Source organism: Pinus tabuliformis, chromosome 6, assembly GCF_031772625.1.
Source record: "Pinus tabuliformis cultivar Carrire ecotype Pingquan chromosome 6, CPIR1, whole genome shotgun sequence".
Classification (NCBI taxonomy): Eukaryota; Viridiplantae; Streptophyta; class Pinopsida; order Pinales; family Pinaceae; genus Pinus; species Pinus tabuliformis.
This window is the reverse complement of record NC_142292.1, coordinates 776,480,347-776,503,111: the sequence shown is the minus strand read 5'-3', so window position 1 is coordinate 776,503,111 and position 22,765 is coordinate 776,480,347. Positions and strand designations below refer to the sequence as shown.

The window sequence follows — 22,765 nt, the reverse complement described above, 5'->3', positions numbered from 1 at the left end:
AAAGGGGGCAGCCTCCTTCAAAACAGTTCAATAAAGGCCTCCAATAATGCTCCAATAACCCTGCATAATGTTCTAAAGGACAGCCCATGGTCATGCCTTGGGTATAACACTCCATGTAGCATGGAAGATGCTTCTACAAGTCTAAATTTGGGTCATGGAACCCCCATACTGCCAAGTGATGTCAATACATAATGGAAGCAATCCTCATTATAGCTCATTTATCTTCAAGTTTTTTTATCCAAGGTACAGCCACATCATTTCAACAGGTCTCAAGAGCATGACACATCATCTACATCACCCTGCCATATCACCAAATGCTGCAATAAAACCCCATGTCTGCCATGTGTACAAATTGGTCCTCAAAGTACGAATCAGCTCAGAAAGTGACAAATAGGACAGTATTCAAGGATGTTCCACATGGCATGCATAAGAGAGGTCTAGGTGTCCATGAATAGCCCCAAAGCTACCTTGGAAGGTGTGACCAATGCTTCAATATACGTGAAGTGCCTCAAACAACATGAACTGCCTTGGGATCTGTGAAAGCCCCAAAAATCAGAATGCAACCAGATTATAGAGGAAGGCTAAGCCATACCACAAACTGCTCTATTCATCAATTTTTTTTTACTATGGGTACCCCTGCAGGGAGGAGGGGTAATAGGACAAAAAGAGTATATCAATAGAGATATTTATATTTTTTTATTGATAATTTTTCTTTGATAGATTGCAAGTTGCAGGGCCTATCCACAACTAAATTTTTTAAAATAACTAGCTAGGAATACCAAAAACAATTCCAGGATATTTCCAATCTGTTTTCTTAATTTTTTTTCCTTAATGGAAACACTTTCTCTGCAGAAATGTCTATAAGACATTGCATTGCGGTTACATACCTCTAGAGATTTGTTTTTACTTATTCTTATTCTTTTTGTGGTTATTTACATTAGAACTTTTAGAATAGGCTAAAGTTGCTTTATGCACTTCCTTCCGGTATCTATACTTTTGGTGACTTCTAGTTCCATTAGTTACTTTTGGTCACTGGGGGACACTTATACGTGTATGTGTTTTCTTCCTCCCTCTCTATTGGTGTGATGGATCAAACTCTTGCACTATATGGCATCTTCATGCATGCTTCCATAGGTGTCTCATACCATATAAATATTAATATATATTTCCTTTCGCTCTTTTTCTCTCTTTCTACAATATGGTGTGATGTAACTTCTGGTTTTGTAGTTATTCTAATTCGTTTACATTGTTTCAGGCAACCTATTATCCTGGATTATGTGAGCCCATCAGCCAAGGAGGATTGGGTTTTGATTTCTTTGTTAATATGTCAATCTCAAAAATGTGGTTGTGGCTTCTTGAGAATGTTCCAGCTGATCAATGGAATATGAATATGGTCAGCTTTCCAACTTTATAATCTAGTTTCTATGCTATTTTTTTCTTTTGGAGTATAATAAAATGAGATGTCTTGTAAGAAACATTTGCTTGACATTGTTGAGTGTTGATTATGGATATCATGAGTAGAGATACTAGGAAATATAGATTTAATGCTTTAGTTCTATAACCTCTTTATTCTTTATATACACAAGCTTTATCAGAAAAAGTGTTTTTATTTACAGTCCTTGATTTGGGGATCTAAAATGCAGTGATTGTTAGAAGAACTTCTTAATAGTTAGCATCTATGTTTACACACTTTTAATTTAATAGTTTATGCAAAATATAAAGCCAAAAAAGTGTGAAAATTTCTAACATGACATTCTACTGCAGTAACTAATTTATTTGTCCTACTTATTTTCCACAATAAGTTATTTGCAAAACCCTTCAGTAAACATCAAAGTAGATTCTACTACCCGGAAAAACCCAATGCGGGAAAACTGGTGCAGCATATGAGGGCTTATTTATTATCCTTCAGCAACAATCTCTTTACAAGGAATGATTTGCAGAACATAGAGAAACCTTTGTGAAAATACTTGAGATAATTTTCCTCCACCCTTTAGAGAAATTCTGACACCCAGCCTCCACTGCGTCACCTCTGCATCATCTCTGAGTGAGGACTGCGTGAGGATTGCGTCCCTTGATGCGCTGCTTCTTTGAGCTATCCCTCTGATGCACTGCATCCCCTCTTCAGTCTCTAACTGATGTTGTTACCCTCCTTTTCCTTCACCCTGCAACTCTCCCTCTGAAATCGAACTCTTACTTCTTGAGAATCGATTTCCCTCGAGTTACTGAGTATTTTCCCGGTGTGTCTCCAAATGATTCTCAAGTCTTCATTTATACTTTTCCTGTTGAGATATCAATGACCGTGATCTAATCTCTAATCAACAGGTAAACAACTAAAATTAAATTAGACTTGATCCTCGTCTCTTAGAAGCTTCTCACCCATATTTTCATTAATACCCATTAATATTTTAATTTTCCTAAGTTTAGACTTAGGCACCCCATTGAAAATATTAATTATTTTAATAAAATACTGTTGGACATTGGATAAACCAATGCTCCCTGTGTGTTTCGCGACATGGACTAACCGCCTCTCGTGGATCCTTATCTCTGGCAATGCGATCGTTGACTAACACCTGTGGGTTTTGGTCTAATGACAATCATGATTCCCAACAAGTGGTATCCGAGTGTAGGTCATGAGTTCGATACACACCCGGCTCGCGTTGGGGGGGAGATTGTTGGACATTAGATAAACCAACGCTTCCCGTGTGTTTTGCGACATGGACTAACCGCCTCTCATTGATCCTTATCTCTGGTGATGCGATCGTTGATTAACACCTATGGGTTTTGGTCTAACGACAATTGTGATTCCCAACAAATACAATCCGGGTGGAATTTCTCGAAACGATTTGTAGGTCTTGGAGATCTCATGTGTTCTAGCCCCTCCACAAAATTTCGGAGCTAGAGCAAATCCAATGCTACCCAAAAATCAACACTCTCTCTTAGCAAAGAACGTGCTCTAGCAATACTTCCCAGCAGAAGTATCACACTGATCCATGACGTCGGTCCTCTGCGCTGCTGATGCTTGGCCTGTTGCCCTTCATCCATTGCGTTGCTGATGCTTGGCATGCTGCTCTTCATCCACTGCGCTGCTACAACCTATACTACAACCCATGACACTGCCACTGTCACTATTGCATCTGTACTTCAGCTCCCTCTTAAGAACTGCACTATTCGTTTTTGCTACTGAAACGAATTCTCAATCATCCCCATCTTCTCCCTGAAATAAACAAACTTTGTTCTTCCTAGAGCCTTGGTGAGAATGTCTGCCACCTGTTCTCCTGTCGGAGTGTACTGTAACTGTACTGCACCTCGCTGGACACAGTCTCTGATAAAGTGACACCTGATGTCAATGTGCTTCGACCGATCATGAAAAACTGGATTCTCAGAGAGCTTGATGCAACTCTGATTATCACACAAAATGTTGGTCACTTCCATCCTTCTCCTGAATAGATTCACAAGCAACTTTCTAAGCCATATGGCTTCACACGATGCTGTGCTAGCTGCCATATATTCAGCTTCAGCTGAGCTCAGAGCTACAAACTTCTGTTTCCTACTACACCAAGAGGTTATTCCTGATCCAATGTTGAAACAATACCCAGTGGTACCTTTCGATCAACTGAACTTTTAGCCCAATTTGCGTTAGTGAACCCACTCAGTTTGATATCATTACCTCGAGTGTACATTAATCCATGCTCGACTCTTCCTCTTATATATCTGAGAACATGCTTGGTTTCTGCCTAGTGTGCCCTCTTCGATTCCACCATGAACTGATTGAGGGTGTTGACAACGTAACAAATGTCTGGCCTAGTATTGACTAGATACATCAGGGACCCTATGAGCTGCCTGTACAAGGTGGGATCTACTTCTTTATCTTTAGACACATCAATATTCTTCCAGTTGGTAATCATTAGAGTAGCCATGGGTCTATAGTCCTACATTCTGAACCTTTTTAAAATTTCTGTAGTGTATCTCCCTTGTCCAAGGAAAATTTCACCCTTCTGCTGCCAAAATTCCAACCCCAGAAAATAATGCATCCATCCCAAATCCTTCATGTCAAATTTTGTAGCTAGGTTTTCCTTGCAATCTTTGATGAGCCTAGATGAACCTGTTAGAAAAAGGTCATCCACATATAACACCAGAATTAGAGGCTCATTCTCTATAGTCAGATAGTAGAGGTTAGGATCTGCGTCACTCTTGACGAATCCCATGTTCTGCAAGTAACCATCAATTCGACTGTACCATGCTCTAGGCGCTTGTTTAAGCCCATACAAGGCTTTCTTCAACTTATATACATGAGTTTTCTTCTCATGTGTCTCAAAATCCTCTAGTTGTTCAATGTATACTTCTTCTATCACCCCATTCAAGAATGCAGTCTTGACGTCCATCCGGTGAATCTCCCACCCCATCTGTGCTGCAAGGGATATCACGGATCTAATAGAAATATACCTGGCTATTGGGGCGAAGGTTTCTTTGTTGTCTATCCCTTCCTTCTGAGCATACCCCTTAGCACGAACCTGGCTTTGTATTTTTCCACACTGCCATCTGCAGTATATTTGACCTTGTAGATCCATCTCGAACCTACAACTAATCTGTTCTAAGGTCTAGGTACCACTTCCCAGACATCATTGGTCATTATGGAACTGTATTCCTCCACCATAGCATCTACCCATACTTGATGCTGAATGACCTCCTGAAAACTAGAGGGTTCTCCAACTTGAGCCACCAAAGCTTGGTATCTATCTGGTTGTCTACGCTCCCTTTTCTTGTTCCTAGGAGCTCCAATGAAATCCTCTGCATCCTGTAGTATCTATCGAAGTTCCCGGCTCGTTCTTCCACTGGTAGTAGGTGGATCTATTTGCTCCTCCTCTTGAGATTCCACCTGTTGTGATGCTTCTGGATTCTTGTGCCTTGGAGAAATACTGGTGCTGGTTTTTGCTGGTCGAAGTGGTTGGACCAATGGATCATCCTTTGACTGCTCTTCGGAAGGCATTTCTCGGGATTTCCTAAAAGCTCTGTCCTCCATGAACTTTACATCCCATCGTACTACGATCTTTCTATTGCTTGGTAGGTAGATTCTATATGCCTTAGCATTCTCACTATATCCCACAAGATATCCCTTCTCTGCAATTTGATCCAACTTCTTCCTCTTTTCTTTCGGTATATGGCAATATGCCAATTTCCCAAATAGTCTGAAATGACTCACTTCAGGCTTCTTGTCGGTGAAGACACTCTCGAGAGTAATCTTACCTAATGCCCTATGAGGAGTCCTATTTTGAACATATACTGCTGTGCTGCATGCTTTTGCCCATAAAAAATTGGGCATATCCTGATCATACAACATTGCCCCCGCTGCTTCAACAATAGTTCTATTCTTCCTCCCTGCTACTCCATTCTGCTCCAGATTATATGGAGTTGTCCATTCTCTTTTGATGTCTTCCCTTGTGCAAAACTTAGTGAAGTCTTTATCAATATATTCTCCACCATTGTCTGAGCACAACACTTTTATCCTTTTCCCTGTCAGATTCTCAACTAGAGCTTTAAATTCTTTGAATCGATAAAAAACCTAATCCTTGGTTTTTAAAAAGTAGATCCAAGTCTTCTTGGAATGGTCATCAATGAAGGTGACGAAGTATTCAACACCACTAAGAGCTTTTGTGGACATGGGTCCGCAGATATCTAAGTGTATTAATGCCAGAACACTCTTTGCCCTATTGTTACTTCTGGAATAAGCCGCTTTGGCATACTTGCCCAGTATGCAACCTTTGCATACATCGTCTTGTTTAGTACTTAATTCTGGAACTCTTGTGACGATTCCTCTAAGAATTCTTAGAGCCCCATGGTGTAAGTGCCCCCATCCTTCTGTGCCATAGTTCATTTAAATCTTTTTCACCACTGTTGCCTATCAGTGCCATTGGAGATTCTAGCTGTAAGTTATACAGTCTGTTACTTCTGACTCTAATTTGGGCCTTCTTCTTCCAACTTGGATGTTTGACATATACTTTCTTCCCAATGAAGTAAACGTCATAGCCCTTGTTCTGTAACTAAGATACAGAGAGTAAGTTCATTCCTAATCCAGACACATGCAACACATTGGTAGCTCAAAGTTGATCCCCTACTTTTGTTTGAAAAACTACAGTACCTCTTCCTATGGGGGTACATTTTGACTTATTTCCCATGGTGATTTGGAAGTTCATCTGTTCTTCTTGATAGTTCGAGAAACATTCTCGTATTCCCGTCATGTGCGTAGAAGCCTCGCTATCAATATACCAAACCTCAGAGGAAGCAGAACTTGACAAGCAAGCGACTTCTTCTTCTAGTCTGGAAGCCAACACAGAGCTGTCGTGATCCATTATACTCTTTGTGCTTTCCTATTTCTCAGGAGAACTGCGTGAGTTCTTTTGAGTTGCTGCTCTAGCATCATGTTCACGACTCATTGCAGATTCTCTAATCCTGTTGCTCGATCTCAGCTCTAATACCATGTGAAAATTTCTAACATGAAATTCTACTACAGTAATTGATTTATTTCTCCGACTTATTTTCCATAATAAGTTATTTACAAAACCCTTTAGTAAACATCAAAGTAAATTCTACTATAATTGTCACATAATAGCATAGAGAAAAGAACAGTGAAATAAAAACACAATAATCAATCACATCAACATAGTTGTTTTTGGACAATAGTCCATGGAAAAACCCAATGTGGGAAAACTGGTGCAATGTGGGAAAACCGGTGCAGCAGATGAGGGTTTATTTATTATCCTTTAGCAACAATCTCTTTACAAGGAATGATTTGCAGAACATAGAGAAACCTTTGTGAAAACACTTGAGATAATTTTCCTCCACCCTTTGGAGAAATTCTGACACCCAAGAGACCCTCCAGCCTACACTGCGTCACCTCTGAATCATCTCTATGTGAGGACTGCATCCCTTGCTGCACTGTCTCTCTAAGCTGTCCCTCTATGCTGTGCCTCTGATGCATTGCGCCCCCTTCTCCTAAGTCTCCGACTGATGTTGATACCCTCGTCGTCCTTCACCTTGCAGCTCTCCCTCTAAAATCAAACTCTTACTTCTTGAGAGTCGGTTTCCCTCGGGTTACTGAGTATTTGCCTGGTGTGTCTGCAAATGACTCTCAAGACTTCATTTATACTTTTCCCGTTGAGATATCAGTGACCATGATCTATTCTCTAATCAACGACTAAGATTAAATTAGACTTGATTCTCGTCTCTTAGAAGCTTCTCATCCATATTTTCATTAATACCCATTAATATTTTAATTTTCCTAAGTTTAGACTTAGGAACCCCATTAAAAATATTAATTATTTTAATAAAATACAATCCAGGTGGAATTTCTCCAAACGATTTTTGGGTCTTGGAGATCTCATGTGTTCTAGCCCCTTCACAAAATTTCGGAGCTAGAGCACATCCGATGCTACCCAAAAATCAACAAAAAGGTCATAATGATGTTTGCACTTTAAGCACATTGGAATAAAAAAAAGTAATTGATAGCTTAGATTGATTTTTTGGTTGATTAACACCTTTTCATTGAAGAGTGTTTAACACCTCATAAAGACAATTTTACAACATGAAGGCCTCCCGCTATAATGTTGCAATTGAGGGGTATCTATTCTATCCAAACCTCCTAGGATTTGCACTTGGCCTCATGCTTCATCTACAAAGACCACATTAACAAGAGGAACACCATTAGAACACCTCTGCACTATGATGAAATGGATGTTTATCTATTGAATACAATCTCACAAATTAAAAATACACTCAATCATATTATCTTTGGAAGAACCCTTTTCAGATCTTGAACTTTGGCTTATGATCATGGCAATCACTCTATCTTAGCACTAGGCCACAATGTCACAAACTTTCCCTTAAGTGCAAGGCCTTGAGTAGAACACGAGGCTGGACTTCTATCCACAATATATCTATATGGACTTGTTTGTTAATCAAGATGTATAGCCACTCCATTGTTGCAAGTTGTCACCGTGCAGTGCCATAATTTTGACCCCTACTATTGGGTGCTTCCACGTTTATTGTAAGGTGTTGTGTGAATCTCATGGGAATACAATCTTGGTATATGATGTGTGTTACCTTTTCAATTAGCACTTAATATTGAAAGTTCAAGATCAGTGCTAGCCATTTTGTAGCTCAATGAAGATGCTAATGTCACCACACAACCGTCTTCTCACTTAATATTGGCTCTCTTCCAGTGTAAGGAGGGTGTCCCTATGGTAGGATTACCAATACATAAACGATATGGGTTCAAGGTGAAATCAGAGTGGTCTTAGTAAAACAGATTTTCATTGAGTTTATATTTATAGAGTTGGTTTAATGGTTGTTAATGCAACGAGTTGAGTGCCAAAAGTCCAAGACAAGGCACATGGACTCATTGAACAACAAAGAGGGTTGCAATTGATTGGTAGATGGGATTAATTATTGGTATTACAAACACAAAGAAAATCAGAAGAGGTTGCAGATTTATATGGCTGAAATTAAATGAGTAAGGTTTGTTACCCTTACATCTAGGGGTAACTAAAGAATACTTTTTCTTCGATGATCTAAGTCATAGACAATGGTCCCTATTACCGCTCATGTTAGCAGGGGTACATACAAAATCTTTTTGCATTATTTATCACCACCATTGTAAGCCCAGTGTCACAAGTCAAAAACATTGTAATAACCATGTGAGGTTTTTTATTAGGTGTCCTAGGCCTATGTCTTGTTCTTATTGCCTAAATCCCGACTTCTTGGTTATACCATGGATGGTCCCTTGTAGTTCACTTTGGGTTCCTTTCATCTTTCATGTCACGCAACAAGTGGCTTTAATGTCATACATTAGGTTTTTTTGTCATCTTGGCTACTCCTTTGTCATCTTGTCCATGCTTCAGAATATACTTCTCATGGATTCTTCGTTGTACTTGCTTGTTTACATGCTTCGACCTAGTAGCCCATCATGACTTTATCCTGATATTGCTTCAACATTGCTTTTTGTTGGATGGTTTCTTCATCACGACATCTTCGTAGAGTAGAATCAGTTAGCATATTTTATATCTCCATGGCCTTCATAGGTGTCAAGGGTCCTTTCTTTCTTTATCAGAGTTGTCTTGCCTTCTTTCGGGGGATATCTTCAAAGTATCTTGTTAGATAGTGATTCTCGGTGATCATGGTGTTCTTCCACATGCTTGATCTCTTTGTTCATTTGCTTCTTATTCGATAGGTAGGTCAACCATCTAATGCTTCTTGTGAGAGCATTCCTTCATTGCTTGCTTCCTGGAGTTGTCAGCATTTCTTCTTGCTTCTTAGTCACCAATCTTATACTCCTTATGTGGGCATATTCTTTTTTTGACCTTCATTGCATTGTGGTACATGCCTTCGAGCATGTTCTTGGTGAAAGAGGTTCTTTCATGCTTGATCATGTTATAGAACTATCCCATGACTCAATAATATACAAATGATAACATGACTAAACTTTAGTGCATACACACCTCATCTTGATTCTCCTTTAATCATCCTTTGGTGTGGCCTTTCTTGCTTCATCTTAGCTTGCCTGTATATCATCCTTTTCTTGAATCCCATGAATGGGATTCCTAATGAGATATCTTCCTTGGTTCATGAACATTCTTTTGAAGATTCCATCATAGGATCTTAAAGATCCTTCCCTTGCAAATGTTTCCTTTCTTTTGATGATGGAGGTCTTCTAAGATTCTTAATCATGATCAATTTTTCCTTTCATCGTGTATGAGGTCCTATACTAGGTATGCTTCTTCTACATGAATATCTTGAGTTATATCTGCCATGCTCCTATATTCTAGAAGATATTTCTACTTATGCATTTTTGTTCTTATCATAAATGCTACATCTTCATGAGTATCTAGAATTCTATGTACATCATGCTTCTAGATTCTAGAGGATGTTTCTAGCGATGCAATATTAATCTTATTCCTACATGCTCCTATATTACTCAAAACTTTATAAGAAGTTTAGAAGTAAAGAGATTGCCCTAGTCATAGTAGAGATCCGGAGGATCTTCCTTCTTTTGCTTCTTTCCTTCTTCTTTCACCTCGAGTCAAGTGTTCCTTCTTTTGCTTCTTTCCTTCTTCTTTCACCTCGAGTCAAGTGAGCTTCTTCCTTCTTTCTTTTTTTGTTGTTGTCCTTCTTAAACTTAGGGCAATTCCTTTTGTAATGTCCATATTCTTGGCATCGAAAGCATTGGATCTTGGACATGTCTTTGTTGTTTGTTCTTTGTGGACCAAATTTTCCAAATTTACCATTTCTTTTGGCCATGGTAGCAAATGCTTGCTCCTCTGATCCCACATCTTCTTTTTCCTTAAGTCTGGTTTCCTCTGCTCTGCATAGATACCACAATTCACTGAGAGTGGTTGCTTCCTTCTTGGCATATATGCTTGATTTGAAGTTTCCCCACTCCTTAGGTAGAGCATTGAGTACTACAGTTGTCATCTCTTTGTTAGACATGACTTCCCCAAGCTCTTGAAGTTGATCTCTCATTTCAGAGATTTTCATGAAGTAGGGAGCTATTCCTTCTTTGGTTATCTTCACCTTATACAATTCATTCCTTAGAGATATTGCTTCTCCGGTTGTGGATACCGTAGCTCTAATAGCTTATCATAAATTTCTTTGGATGTCTCAAACTTCGAGACATATGGAGTGAGAGAGTCTTTGATTGATTCTATCAGAATCCTTCGAGCTCTTGTCTCATCCTTATTGTACTTGGCTAAGGTTTGAGTCTGTTCCTTATTAGGGATAGTGATATTCCCTTTGACATGTTCTAAGAGTTCATTCTCCTTGAGAAGTAGACCAATCCTCTTCTTCCATGCAAGAAAGTTATTGGTACCTATGAATTTATTGCTTTCCTTGCAAAAAGACATTTATGTATATTCAGAAGGGGACATGTACATACTTGATAGATTTTGAGATGTAATGGATTTGCTTCATCCTTGAAGGCTTGATGGCTTGTCTTCCTTAGATCTTGATGTTCTTCATGTTGCCTTCTCCAAGTGGACTTGCTTGGTGATGAGGTTTGCTTGAAGACTTGTAGCTTGATGTAGGTCCTACTTCAATCTTCTCTTCTTTTGTAGTTGCCTTTATGCAAGGCTCTTCTTCTAGCTTTGTAGACCTCCTTGAAGAATGATGGATTGTAGACCCTTCTTGTCCTTGAAGTAATTGAGACTTCTAGGCTTGTTGCTTCAACTTTGTAGATGCTTCCCCTTGATGAGTGTTCTTGCGTTGCCCTTTCCTTGATGTGTCACCTTAACTTTGATACCATGTTGAAGAATCTAGGGCAAAGTAGTGTAGTGTGATTCTTTGTTACTCGATAACAATTTGTGGAGTCTTTTTACTTTTTTCTAGTTAGCTTAATCTTCTTCTTCTTCTTATTAGTGCATGTGTGTGTACTTCATCAAACTGCTACCAAAACATAAGAACAAGAACACAAGATGTTGGCTCTCTGCCAGGGCCAAAACCTCTCTTCTCTTGAGAGGAAAACCCTTTAGTGAATTTCTCTTATTGAAGCTTCTATTGATCAATGCCAAACCCTAGACCCCTGAGAAAGAGATCCTCCAAGCACAAGTCAAGTCTCCACTCCTTTCTGCACCATATACCCCGACACTTCTTCTGGCACTTTGTTTCTCGACACTTCGTCCTCCTACTTCTGACACTTCTTCTTCTTGCTATGATTCTTGTCTAGAGTTAGACCTTCCTTGAATGAGTCTTCTAAATAAAGTGTTACTCTTCTATCCCTTGCTCAAGTATATCTTTGACCAACTGAGATCCTTCTCAAGTGTGTGACTGTTCTGCTATTCTTCCGTCCTAGTTTCTTGCACGTGTGGAGAGTACCCTTAGTGTATTAGGGTCTTTCTTCCTTCGCTTGTCTTGAGAGACCTTGTGAGTCTAGAGTCAAACCCAAACAACACAAAACTATAGATTGTGTGTCCCTGCTGTCATACTTGCAGATTTTCCCCTTCCTTGCATGTGTGATTGTTTCTAGCACTAGAAACAGTCCTTTACCTTCGCTGTCCTTTCTTATTTCTTTGCTGCACCTTGTAGACCTTTTACCTCGACTTCCTTCGTTCCTCTTTGTCTTCTATCCCTTGCGGATTTAAGAGCTCAAGTTGTACGTTATCTTTGGAGTGGATTGCCTCTATAAATAGAGGACTGTCCCTCCATTTAGGCCGACTAGAAGGCCGATTAGTCCTCTGTTTGTAGGCCGACTTTGAGGGCAGATTGTAGGCTGATTTGTTGAGTAGTTTGCGGATAGCTTCCATGGTGGTGTAGCATGCTTGAAGGAGCTTCTTGAAGGTGCCATGTCATAGGAGTAGACTTGACTTTGCTTGGAGGTTTTCCCTTTGACTTTAATATATATTTATACATGGTGTAACATGCCTTTAAGGCCTTCAATATTTACTCTTGACTATTTGACTCACCTATAGCACTTTGACGTGTGCTAGACCTACTTCAATGAGCAAGAAACTCATACTCATATATTATAAAAATAATATTTCTTTTCTCGAATAAGTACAAATATCAAAAATACATTTATGACGATCAAACCTAGTTACACTTCCTTCAACACCTCCGCCTCCTCCTAAGAAGAAAGATGATGCTATGGATTTAATAGAAGGTCCTTTTATGCCCGAGCCAAAGAAAGATGTTGATGATGATCCCATGGAGTCTATGAACCCATTAGATCCTCCTCCATGTGACCCCCTGCCAAAAAGAGACCCTTATGGCTTCATGACACATTACAGGATGCTAAGAGACATATTCTCGCCAAAGGGACCTTTAGAGAAAGCAAGAAGCCATGCAGATAGCAAGGATACATTGTAGCTATGAGCAACATCATTTAGGCTAAACCTCACACCTTTGAAGAAGCAGTGAGAAAACAAGTTTGGAAGGATGCTATGGCCGAAGAGTATGAATCCATATTGAAGAACGATGTATTGGATGTTGTTCCGAGACCGAAAGGAAGGTTCGTCATAACCTCAAAATGGTTGTACATGTTGAAAAGTGTAACTAGGTTTAGTCTTCATAATGACATGTAATTGTGATTTTTGTAAATGATGAAAAGAAGAAAATAAAATTATTATGCTTGCTTCATGGGTTTCATGAGAAAGAGATTTTATTTTTAGGTGGCTCCCATTGAGAGCCTTTAGGATTTGTCATTAAAGTCAAAGAGTCAATGTCATGTATAAAGAACCCTCCTTGGGCATGTTACAAATGTATTTAAGTGTATAAGATTGTCTAATAGCCCTCCAAGACAAGCACATGTTTCTCCTCTTCAAGTCAGCCCCAAGATGAAATGAAGAACACATGTTGACTTCACATTATAGAGACACACCTATTCAAACAAGCATAGGTCGGCTTATTTATGTGACAACAACTATATATAGGTGTGTAGGATCTTTACATTTCAAAGGAAGATAGTTCAAACATCTCTTTGAATTTCAGATGAATAATGGGTGCAACAAGTTCGGACTTCACCTTAGAAACTCGGATAAGGGTACACAGTTTAGTCAAGGGAATTCAGATCCCTCTAAGATCCGGATCACAGAAAAGAGAATAGTTTGGAAGGGAGAACGAGGAGTGATGAAGGGACAACGAAGTTGTCTAGGAACAACAATTCAGATTTCATGAGATAAGAATCTCAGTGCTACAACAGAGGAACACCGTTTGATAGAGGTATATATACTACAGTTCGGTCCTTTGAAGAAGCCACAACTCAGTGCTATTATGGAGACCACTGTGTGGTGCTATTCTGAGATCTATCACAGTGTTTCAGTGCTGCTACAATGGTCACATTTTGGTGACATTACATTGACATGTTTCTGTGCCATATCTAGTATCTCTACAATTTGTTGAGGAGATGATCTCAGTGTTAAAAAGGTCGAAGAGGAAGAGGAGTCAAGAAGAAGAAAAAGAGTAGAAGACAAAAAACTTGTGTCTTTGTCTTGGAGTGACTAATAGGTCATGGGTCTTGGTCTTGGTATTCGTCAATTGGAATCTCCATAAGAAGAATATTTGTGGATTTTCCTCTCAAAGAGTGAGAGCTTTTGTCCCTGGCTGATAGCCTACATTCTATGTCTCTTGTCTATTTATGTTCATGCGTTGGTAACTGTTTGATGAAGAACACTCACAAGTAGTTATTAATGAAGAGAAATCACCTAATTCATGATGCTCTAGATTTCTCAACGTGGTATCAGAGCTAAGGTGTCAAAGTCAAGAAAAGGGCATGCAATCAAAGAGACACAAAAGGATTGAGTTTCAAGAAAGGCATCAAAGCAAGTCGAAGGACATCAAAGCAAAAGTTCAAAATCTACATTGAAGAATCAATCCCTAGATCGAAGAAGCAGTCTACACCAACACAAGTCACCATTAAAAGACCACAAAGATCCTCTTCAAGTCGAAGAGATCTACAATGCAAGGTAGCCCAAAGTATAGACATCCAAGAGAAGCATTTCTGATTTGCACTCATTCACCACCTGGAAAGTCGAAGTACCTTGAAGGCTAGAGGGCTTTGTCATCATCTTCAAAAGGCTATAAGGCAAGTTCCCTCTCATTGAAGCAAGATCCCCTCCCTTATCCTCAAAGAAGATCATTTGAGGAAGCATCAAGACATCCTCATCAATCACCATCATCAAAGGGAGCTAGATCAAAGGTGTTGTCATTATAAAAGAGGCAACCTCCTTTTTATTGAAGAAGGGATTTCATTTGGAAAAAGATCATTCAAAAGGGCACTAATACATCTTCATCAACCTCTATCAAAGTGATCAAGTTGAAGATTTCATCTTCACTTGTCAAGTATCTTTATTCTATAATTTAATCTAGTAAAATGACTTCGTTTTGCAAGGAGATCTATAAGCTCGTTGGGTCATTAAACTTCCTTGCATGGAAAAGTAGGATAGAAATAATCCTCGAAGGAAATGAAGTCATTAGAAAAGTCTCCAAACCATCCGAAGGTCAAGCATTATATAATACATGGAAAGAGATCAAAGGACTCAAGGGATTCTTATGAAATCAGTCAAAAGTCCTTTCATTCTCCATATAGCAGGATTGGAGACATCAAAGGAAATCTAATAAAACTATTCTCTGAAGATGCTATAAAGAAGGTCACATCACTTAGATCTGATCTACACAAAATTGAAGGTATCAAAGGATAAAGGGTTATCTTCATAAGATCTCAATTGCAAGATCTGGGAGAGATAATCCTCATTGTTCTAAATACACTAACTAATGAACAAGGTAACAAATGTCTACGAGGATAAGAAGGCTATCCCATTCAACAACGTGTGGTCTCTATGCAAGATAGGAGAAGACAAGTTAAGGGCAAAAAAGAATCAGACATTTGTCGAAAGGAAAGAAGAACATAGCTAAGATTCAATCTATGAGTGTTACATAAAAAATTGTCCTAAGCTTAAGAAGGGTAATAACAAGGAAGATAGAGAAGATGTCCATTTTACCGAAGAAGTGGCGAAAGCTGAAAGGAGGAAGTCTAAGAAAGAAGAAAAGCATTAAAAGTAAGAGCTCATAACATCACCACAAGAAACATGAAGGATGTCTGGAACAAAATCTATGGCAGTGAACTATGAAGGATATAGCTCTTGGGAACCTCACTGGAAGCTTAAGGAAAGGAAGAAGTCATCTAGGACAAGGCTCATCATACATCAAAAGGGTAACATATATTGGATAGGGATATGCAAGATCCTCAAGATTCTCTGATGGAAACTCCATCATAAGGTTCACCAATCTAGAGAGGAAGCAAGTGTTGGGATGACAATGTCATGACATAAGAGATGAAGCAGATCAATGAAGTTGCTGAAAGAAGCCTAGATGGCCTAAAGGTAAATGAGGTATGTATGCTTGTATTCAATATTATAAAATCATGTTGTATGGTTGCAGGTAACATGGATCACTACTCTATCTTGAGAAGCATGATCAAAGGAAAGGAATCTCCTCTTATGAAAGGATGTCAGAAGGCATGGGTGACACTAGATGAAATCAACATAATATGTCCTCTTATGAAAATGAGGTGGTTGACAATGATTAAAGGAACTCTGATTGAAAGTTCCTGGGAATGAAGTATGTGAAGAAAGAAAGGAAGAGACCATAGACTATGCAACCATGGAAGAAGGCATTCAACATCAGGGGCCAAGAAGATTTGACTAGGATATCTCCCGGAAAGATATGAAGACTCTGATGGAAGTCTGAAAAAAGATGGAGATCCTTGACAATGGATATCTTTGGGAGATATGTCAACATGTATGTAGGATGCTGATGCAAACTAGAAGATGTCATGATGAAAGGCCATCACAAAGTTAATTTTGATTTAATTGTTCACTTCTTATTTTTGAACAAATATTTGGATGGGCTTATGCAGGTCTGCCATAGGAAGAATTGTTGATGTCTTCCCAGAGGACCATGCAGAAGGATGCAAGATCCTTCCAAAGAAAATTGTATGAAGAAGGAAACATGCCATGAAGCAAGGCCAAACGTAGACTGATGAATCACTTTCTGATGAAAGGGATGATGACATCACTGACTCATGAATGAAAGTGATGGATGGTCTGTGCCCTATGAAGAAAGATGAAGACTTTGTAACAAAGAAGAAATTCATGACATCAAAGGAAGGAGTTATTCAAGTAGCTGGTTGTGAAGAGCTACTGTAGGTCCCTAATTAAGAGGGAGCCTAGAAAAAGTTTCTTTCTTGGAAGAAACTTGGAAATTCCTAAGCCAAGAGGGAGCTTAGTACATTCCTTATGTAGGAATGAGTACATTCCTTTATTGGAATAGGTATGCCCTCCCTAATTAAGAGGGAGAGATAGACACATCATTCTTGTCTTCACCTGGGAAGACAGAATGGAAGATTGGGTAATCATTTGGCATCCGATACTCTTTGAGGATGAGATAGGGCATCCAAGATAAGAGGAGTCGTGGAGGACCAATATTCTTTAAGGACTAGGGAGTCCAAGATAAGAATAGTCCTGATGGAACACACCCTGAGAACCCGGGTGGGGTATGTTCCAAGAGAGAATGATTAGGGTGTCTATAAATCATTGGTCTCGCTAGCATTGAGCTCAGATCTTGTGGAGAGATAGATATGTTGGTCAAGGCCTTGCGATGTAACAATGCTGGTTGATATGATGCTATACAAATGGGTTACCAATCCAATTCTTCTTTTGAGAAATTCTTCAAATTGAGAATGAACAAGTACCATTATGAATACCTCCGTAGTTAAGAGGGAGTGTTGAAAAGTGTAACTAGGTTTGGTCTTCATAATGACATGTAATTGTGATTTTTGTAAATGATGAAAAGAAGAAAATAAAAATATTATGCTTGCTTCATGGGTTTCATGAGCAAGAGGTTTTATTTTTAGGTGGCTCCCATTGAGAGCCTTTAGGATTTGTCATAAAAGTCAAAGAGTCAATGTGATGTATGAAGAACCCTTCTTGGGCATGTTACAAATGTATTTAAGTCTATAGGATTATCTAATAGCCCTCCAAGGCAAGCACATGTTTCTCCTCTTCAAGTCGGCCTCAAGATGAAATGAATAAGATATGTCGGATTCACATTATGGAGACACACCTATTCGGACAAGCACAGGTTGGCTTATTTATGGGACAACAACTATATATAGGTGTGTAGGATCTTCACATTTTAGAAGAAGACAGTTCAGACATCTCTTTGAATTTCAGATGAACAATGGGAGCAACAAGTTTGGACATCACTTCAGAAACTCGGATAAGGGTACATAGTTCAGTCAAGGGAATTCAGATCCCTCTAAGACTTGGATGACAGAAAAGAGAATAGTTTGGAAGGGACAGTGAGGAGTTATGAAGGGACAATGATGTTTTGTCTAAGAATAACAGTTTGGATTTCGTGAGATAAGAATCTCGGTGCTACAACAGAGGAACACAGTTTGATAGAGGTATATATACTACACTTCGGTCCTTTGAAGAAGCCACAACTTGGTGCTATTATGGAGACAATTGTGTCGTGCTATTTTGAGATCTATCACAATGTTTTGGTGCTGCTACAGTGGTCACATTTTGGTGACATTACATTGACATGTTTCGGTGCCATATCTAATATATCTACAGTTTGTTGAGGAGATGATATCATTGTTAAGAAGGTCGAAGAGGAAGAGGAGTCAAGAAGAAGAAAAAGAGCAGAAGACAAAGAACTAGTGTCTTGGTCTTTGAGTGGCTAATAGGTCAAGGGTCTTGGTCTTGGTATTCATCAATTGGAATCTCTATAAGAAGAATTTGTGCGGGTTTTCCTATCAAAGAGTGAGAGGCTTTGGCCCTGGCTGATAACCTACATTTTGTGTCTCTTGTCTATTTATGTTCATACATTGGTAACTGTTTGATGAAGAAGAACACTTATAACATAAGCAACTAGAAGATCCTAATCTAATGAAGTAAAAGTCACTCACAAGCAATTACTAATGAAGAGAAATCACCTAATTGTTGATGCCCTAGATTTCTCAACTGTACAAGATCAAACATGGAGTTGATGGAAGATTTGAAAAATAGAAGGTAAGGTTTGTGGCTAGAGGATTCTCCCAGAAAGAGGGAGAATATTATGATGACATCTTTGCACTTGTTGCCCGCTACACCATCATTAGATCAATTTTTGCCCTGGCTGCTAGTCAAGGATGGACACTTCATCAGATGGATGTAAAGACGACATTTCTTCATGGCATACTACAGGAAGAAGTATATGTTGAGCAGCCTCAAGAATTTGAAGTGAAGGATAGGAAGAATCGTGTCTGCAGGTTGAAGAAAGCATTATATGGTTTGAAACAAGCTCCCAAATCCTGGTATGCCCGTATTGATAATTACTTTGTGAAGCTTGGCTTCACAAGAAGTAGTGTTGATCCGAACCTCTACTTCAAAGTGGTCCAAGGTATGACTTTGATTTTGGTTTTATATGTTGTTGATCTATTCTTGATAGGTAGTGAGCCTTTGATGCTCGAGTGTAAGAGGGAAATGGCCTCTGAGTTTGAAATGAAAGATCTTGGTTTAATGCATTACGTCTTGGGATTAGAATTATGGAAAACACCCAGAGAGACCTCCCTAGGAAAATATATTGTGAAGTTGTTGGAAAGATTTGGGAGGGTAGAATGCAAGTTCTTGGTCACACCGATAGAAATGAACTTTAAAAAGTTATTTGGAGATGCTACTGGACCCGGCTTGGCTAACCCTTCTGAGTATTGTCAATTGATTGGAGCATTGATGTTTCTTGTGAACACCTATCTTGATATATGTTTTGTAGTGAACACCTTGCATAAATTTATGACCAAGCCTCTTCATGCACTCTGGGTTGTTGCCAAGCATGTGCTAAGATATTTGCATGGGACGATCAATACTTGTTTGATATATGTTGCCAGAGACATATGACTTCATGGATACACTGATGTAGACTGGGATGGAAGTGTCATCGACAAGAGGAGCACATTTGGGTTCTGCTTTAGCTTTGGATTTGCCATGATATCTTGGATGCATAGGAAAGATAAGTCTGCGGATTTAAGCACGATAGAGATAGAATATATTGCTACTAGCATGGTTAGCTGTGAGGCAGTTTGGTTGAGGAAGCTCTTTGGAGAGATGTTTGAGTAGGTCCTGGATAAGGCAGGGATATATTGCGTTGACAAGAGTGGGATCCGATTGGGAGAGAATCTTGTGTTTCATGGCAAGTCCAAGCATATTGAGATAAGATATCACTATATACGTGACACGGTGTAGATAGGAGTCCTGAGACACTGTCAAATTTCAACTGATGAGTAGATTGCGAACATTCTCACCAAGGCTTTGCCAAAAGCGAAGTTCTTGGTCTTTAGAGAGAAACTTGGACTGATGGATGTGACCCTCTAGGACAAGGGTCCCAGTTGATCGAGGACACTGAGCAATGGTCTTCCCCCCATCTAAGCTTCTAGGGTGTGGAATTGAGCTGGAAAGCTCTTAGGGATGAGGAAATTTGTGGACAATAAGGTGTGTCTGATCCTTACCTCACGTTAAATGTGTATCTTCCCTATTGTCATATCAGGGTTGTGTCTGATCCTTACCTCACGATAATTGTGTATTTCCCCTTGCCAAATATACCCCAGTATACATCCTACCCACAAGATGGGCTTGTTTAGATTGTTCCTCCCCATCTGGCCAATGGGTTGAGAGGTGACTTGGGCATGTCTGATCCTTACCTTGCAGGGTAATTGTGTATCTCCTCCAAGTACCTTGGGTTGTGTGTGATCCTTATATCTCCTCCCAAGGTAGTGGATGCAGGTGTTTTACCACTTGACTCTTTAGGGTCCTAATGGGAAGATCAACAGACAATAGGATAGTTATGATCCTTACCTTCCATGGTAATTCGTATCTTGCCTATTGTTCTTGGATAAAGGATGGTAGCTTGAGCTCCCCTATGATGTCAGATTCTTCCTCTGTTAGTTTTGAGAGTGTTTACAAATGAGTAGAGATGAGCAGAGACGATATTTGACTTGATGATGATGAGACATTTGAGATGGGACTTATGATGTAGTCAGAAATTTTTCCCTAGCTGAGAGGGAGTGTTAATTTTGCAGCTCAAGGACAAATTCTCTCCATTGGACAACCTTCATCATCAAGAAAGACCCCTACTAGGCCTTGAAGAATTTAATTTGGTCAAGGAAAAAATATTATTTTTAATGTGAGACCCACATGTGCACAAAAGTTCAAGTCGGCCTGGAAGAGTAAATTCAACCCCCTTCAACACATATAAATAGACATCACTTCACATCATTTGGAGGCATCTGATCACACATCACATCATTCATTCATTGGTTCATACACTTTTGAAATTGCAGGGCCGAGCTACAGAAAGTCCGAAATCTACGAGATGCCGAAAGTCGCCATTCTGCAGCTACTGAAAGTTGTCTTTCTGCTATTTGCTAACTACAAAAAGTCTGTGATCTGCGAGCTACTGAAAGTCGCCATTCTATAGCTACCGAAAGTTGTCTTTCGACGATTTGCGAGCTACAGAAAGTTTATTTTCTCTAAATTTGTTGACTTTTGCATATTGGAATCTTGACCAGCTTTGACTTTGAGGTTCATCTATTGGATATTGGTTGTTTGATCTCTCTGATAGCAAAGAATTGACTTTGACTCTTTTTGTTGATGGATTGAATCATCGTACCCTTTGCTGAAAATTTTATGACAATCTAATAAGAAAAAGAATTTGAAAGGGTTTTCCCTTTGCTGAAAATTTTATGACAATCTAATAAGAAAAAGAATTTGAAAGGGCTTTCCCCCTTGTGGGGTTTTTCCCTGGTCTTTGGCCAAATTTGATGTCTCTTGTTATTGCTTTTGATTGTCTTTTACTGTTCATTTCATTTATTGTTCTATCTACAATTGTTATTGATCATTGGATGATTAAATTGTTTTGGAAAGATTGCTAATTGAAGATAAGAATTGGGCTGAAGTGATTGTAACAACATAGAACAGTGGAAATTTAACATTTAAGATGGGAAGTCGTTGCTTAAAGGGGTTGGGATGTGGACACCCTTTTATTCTGATAGATCATGATGTGCATGGGACTAGGGTGATGGCCTCACATGATGGGCTAGAGTTCAAGCTGTTAGAGTCGGTCTAGTAGCCCTCCATCAGCGATCAAAGCTCTTTGCATTTGCATAAGTAGGTGTCTCATCAGTGTTATCTCATTTGCATTCCATTAGGCATGCCATAACCCTGATGGAGGAGCTGGTGTCTTTATTCCCCTCTTGGCACTGCTGGATCAAGTTGTTTCAGTCAATAAACTCTTTTAAGGTTGATTGTCTTGTCTTGAGGTCAAAAGTCCTAGGTCTAGGGTTTGGGTCCAATTTGTCTTTAAGGTCAGGTCTTTAAAAGTCAATAAATGCCCAGCAGGCCAGAGGGATGACTATCGAAGTGTTTCTTCAAAAGATTTCATCTTGTACAGCTAATTTTTACCTTGGATTTAAAAACCCTGTTTTTAAAGCCCAAGGTCATTTTCTCAAAACTTTGTAAAAAGTTGTAAAAATTCAAAATTCTTTGAAAGTCAGCGTGCAGCCCTGGTCCCCTTTGCCAAGATTCCTCAGAAGCTATCCCTGCAAAAATTTTCAAGAAAAACATCAATTCAACCAATTTCAGGACAAAAGGAAACCATAAAGTCAGTAGCATTCAAGGTTTGAAAAAGTGTCATGATAAATATTAGAAAGAGGGTTTGAAATGAAATTAATTTAAAACAAGACTGTAAAGCCCCTTTCTCCCTCCATTTAGTCTTCATTGTGCCTCAAAGCAATAGAGAGAATCGTTTTGAAGAAAATTTGGGCGAGTTTGTCTAGTCTGCCTGCGCGCGACCCATTGAGACTGGCGCACGACTCGTTGGGCGAGCGTGACTCGTCAGGCTGCTCATTCCAGTTCAGGAATTACACAGGCGCGACCCGTTGAGGGCGCGCGACCCGTTGGGCAGTGCGCGCGACCTGTTGGGAATTCCTCTGCCAAATTTCGCCAGTAAGCTGCTAAATAACCCCGGATTGCTTCAAGGTTGTAGGTAGGCCTCCCATCATTAAAATACATTGTTTGCCAAAGCTTGAAAAGCATGAGAATGTATTTTAAAGTCATCATTTTGAAATAATGAATCCAATGCATATTTGCTCAAGAAGGTCAGAGTGTTGGTTGAGCTAGGGTTTGTCTTGTTGTTTTCAAGGTTGTCCTTTTCACCCTCACTTTTTCCCTACATCCTATTTCCACCTCCC

The 22,765-nt window shown here is 39.3% G+C and overlaps 1 protein-coding gene across 2 annotated transcripts in view; it reads left to right on the top strand.

The window, feature by feature from the left end:
• Nucleotides 1-22,765, top strand: part of EMB2729 (Alpha amylase family protein) — a 421,581-nt gene that overhangs the window by 141,857 nt on the left and 256,959 nt on the right. For both annotated transcript variants that reach the window (XM_089421556.1, XM_089421555.1), the window contains one exon: nt 1,256-1,393. In XM_089421556.1, coding sequence (XP_089277682.1) covers nt 1,256-1,393 — 138 coding nt within the window. The remainder of the gene's footprint in view (nt 1-1,255; nt 1,394-22,765) is intronic.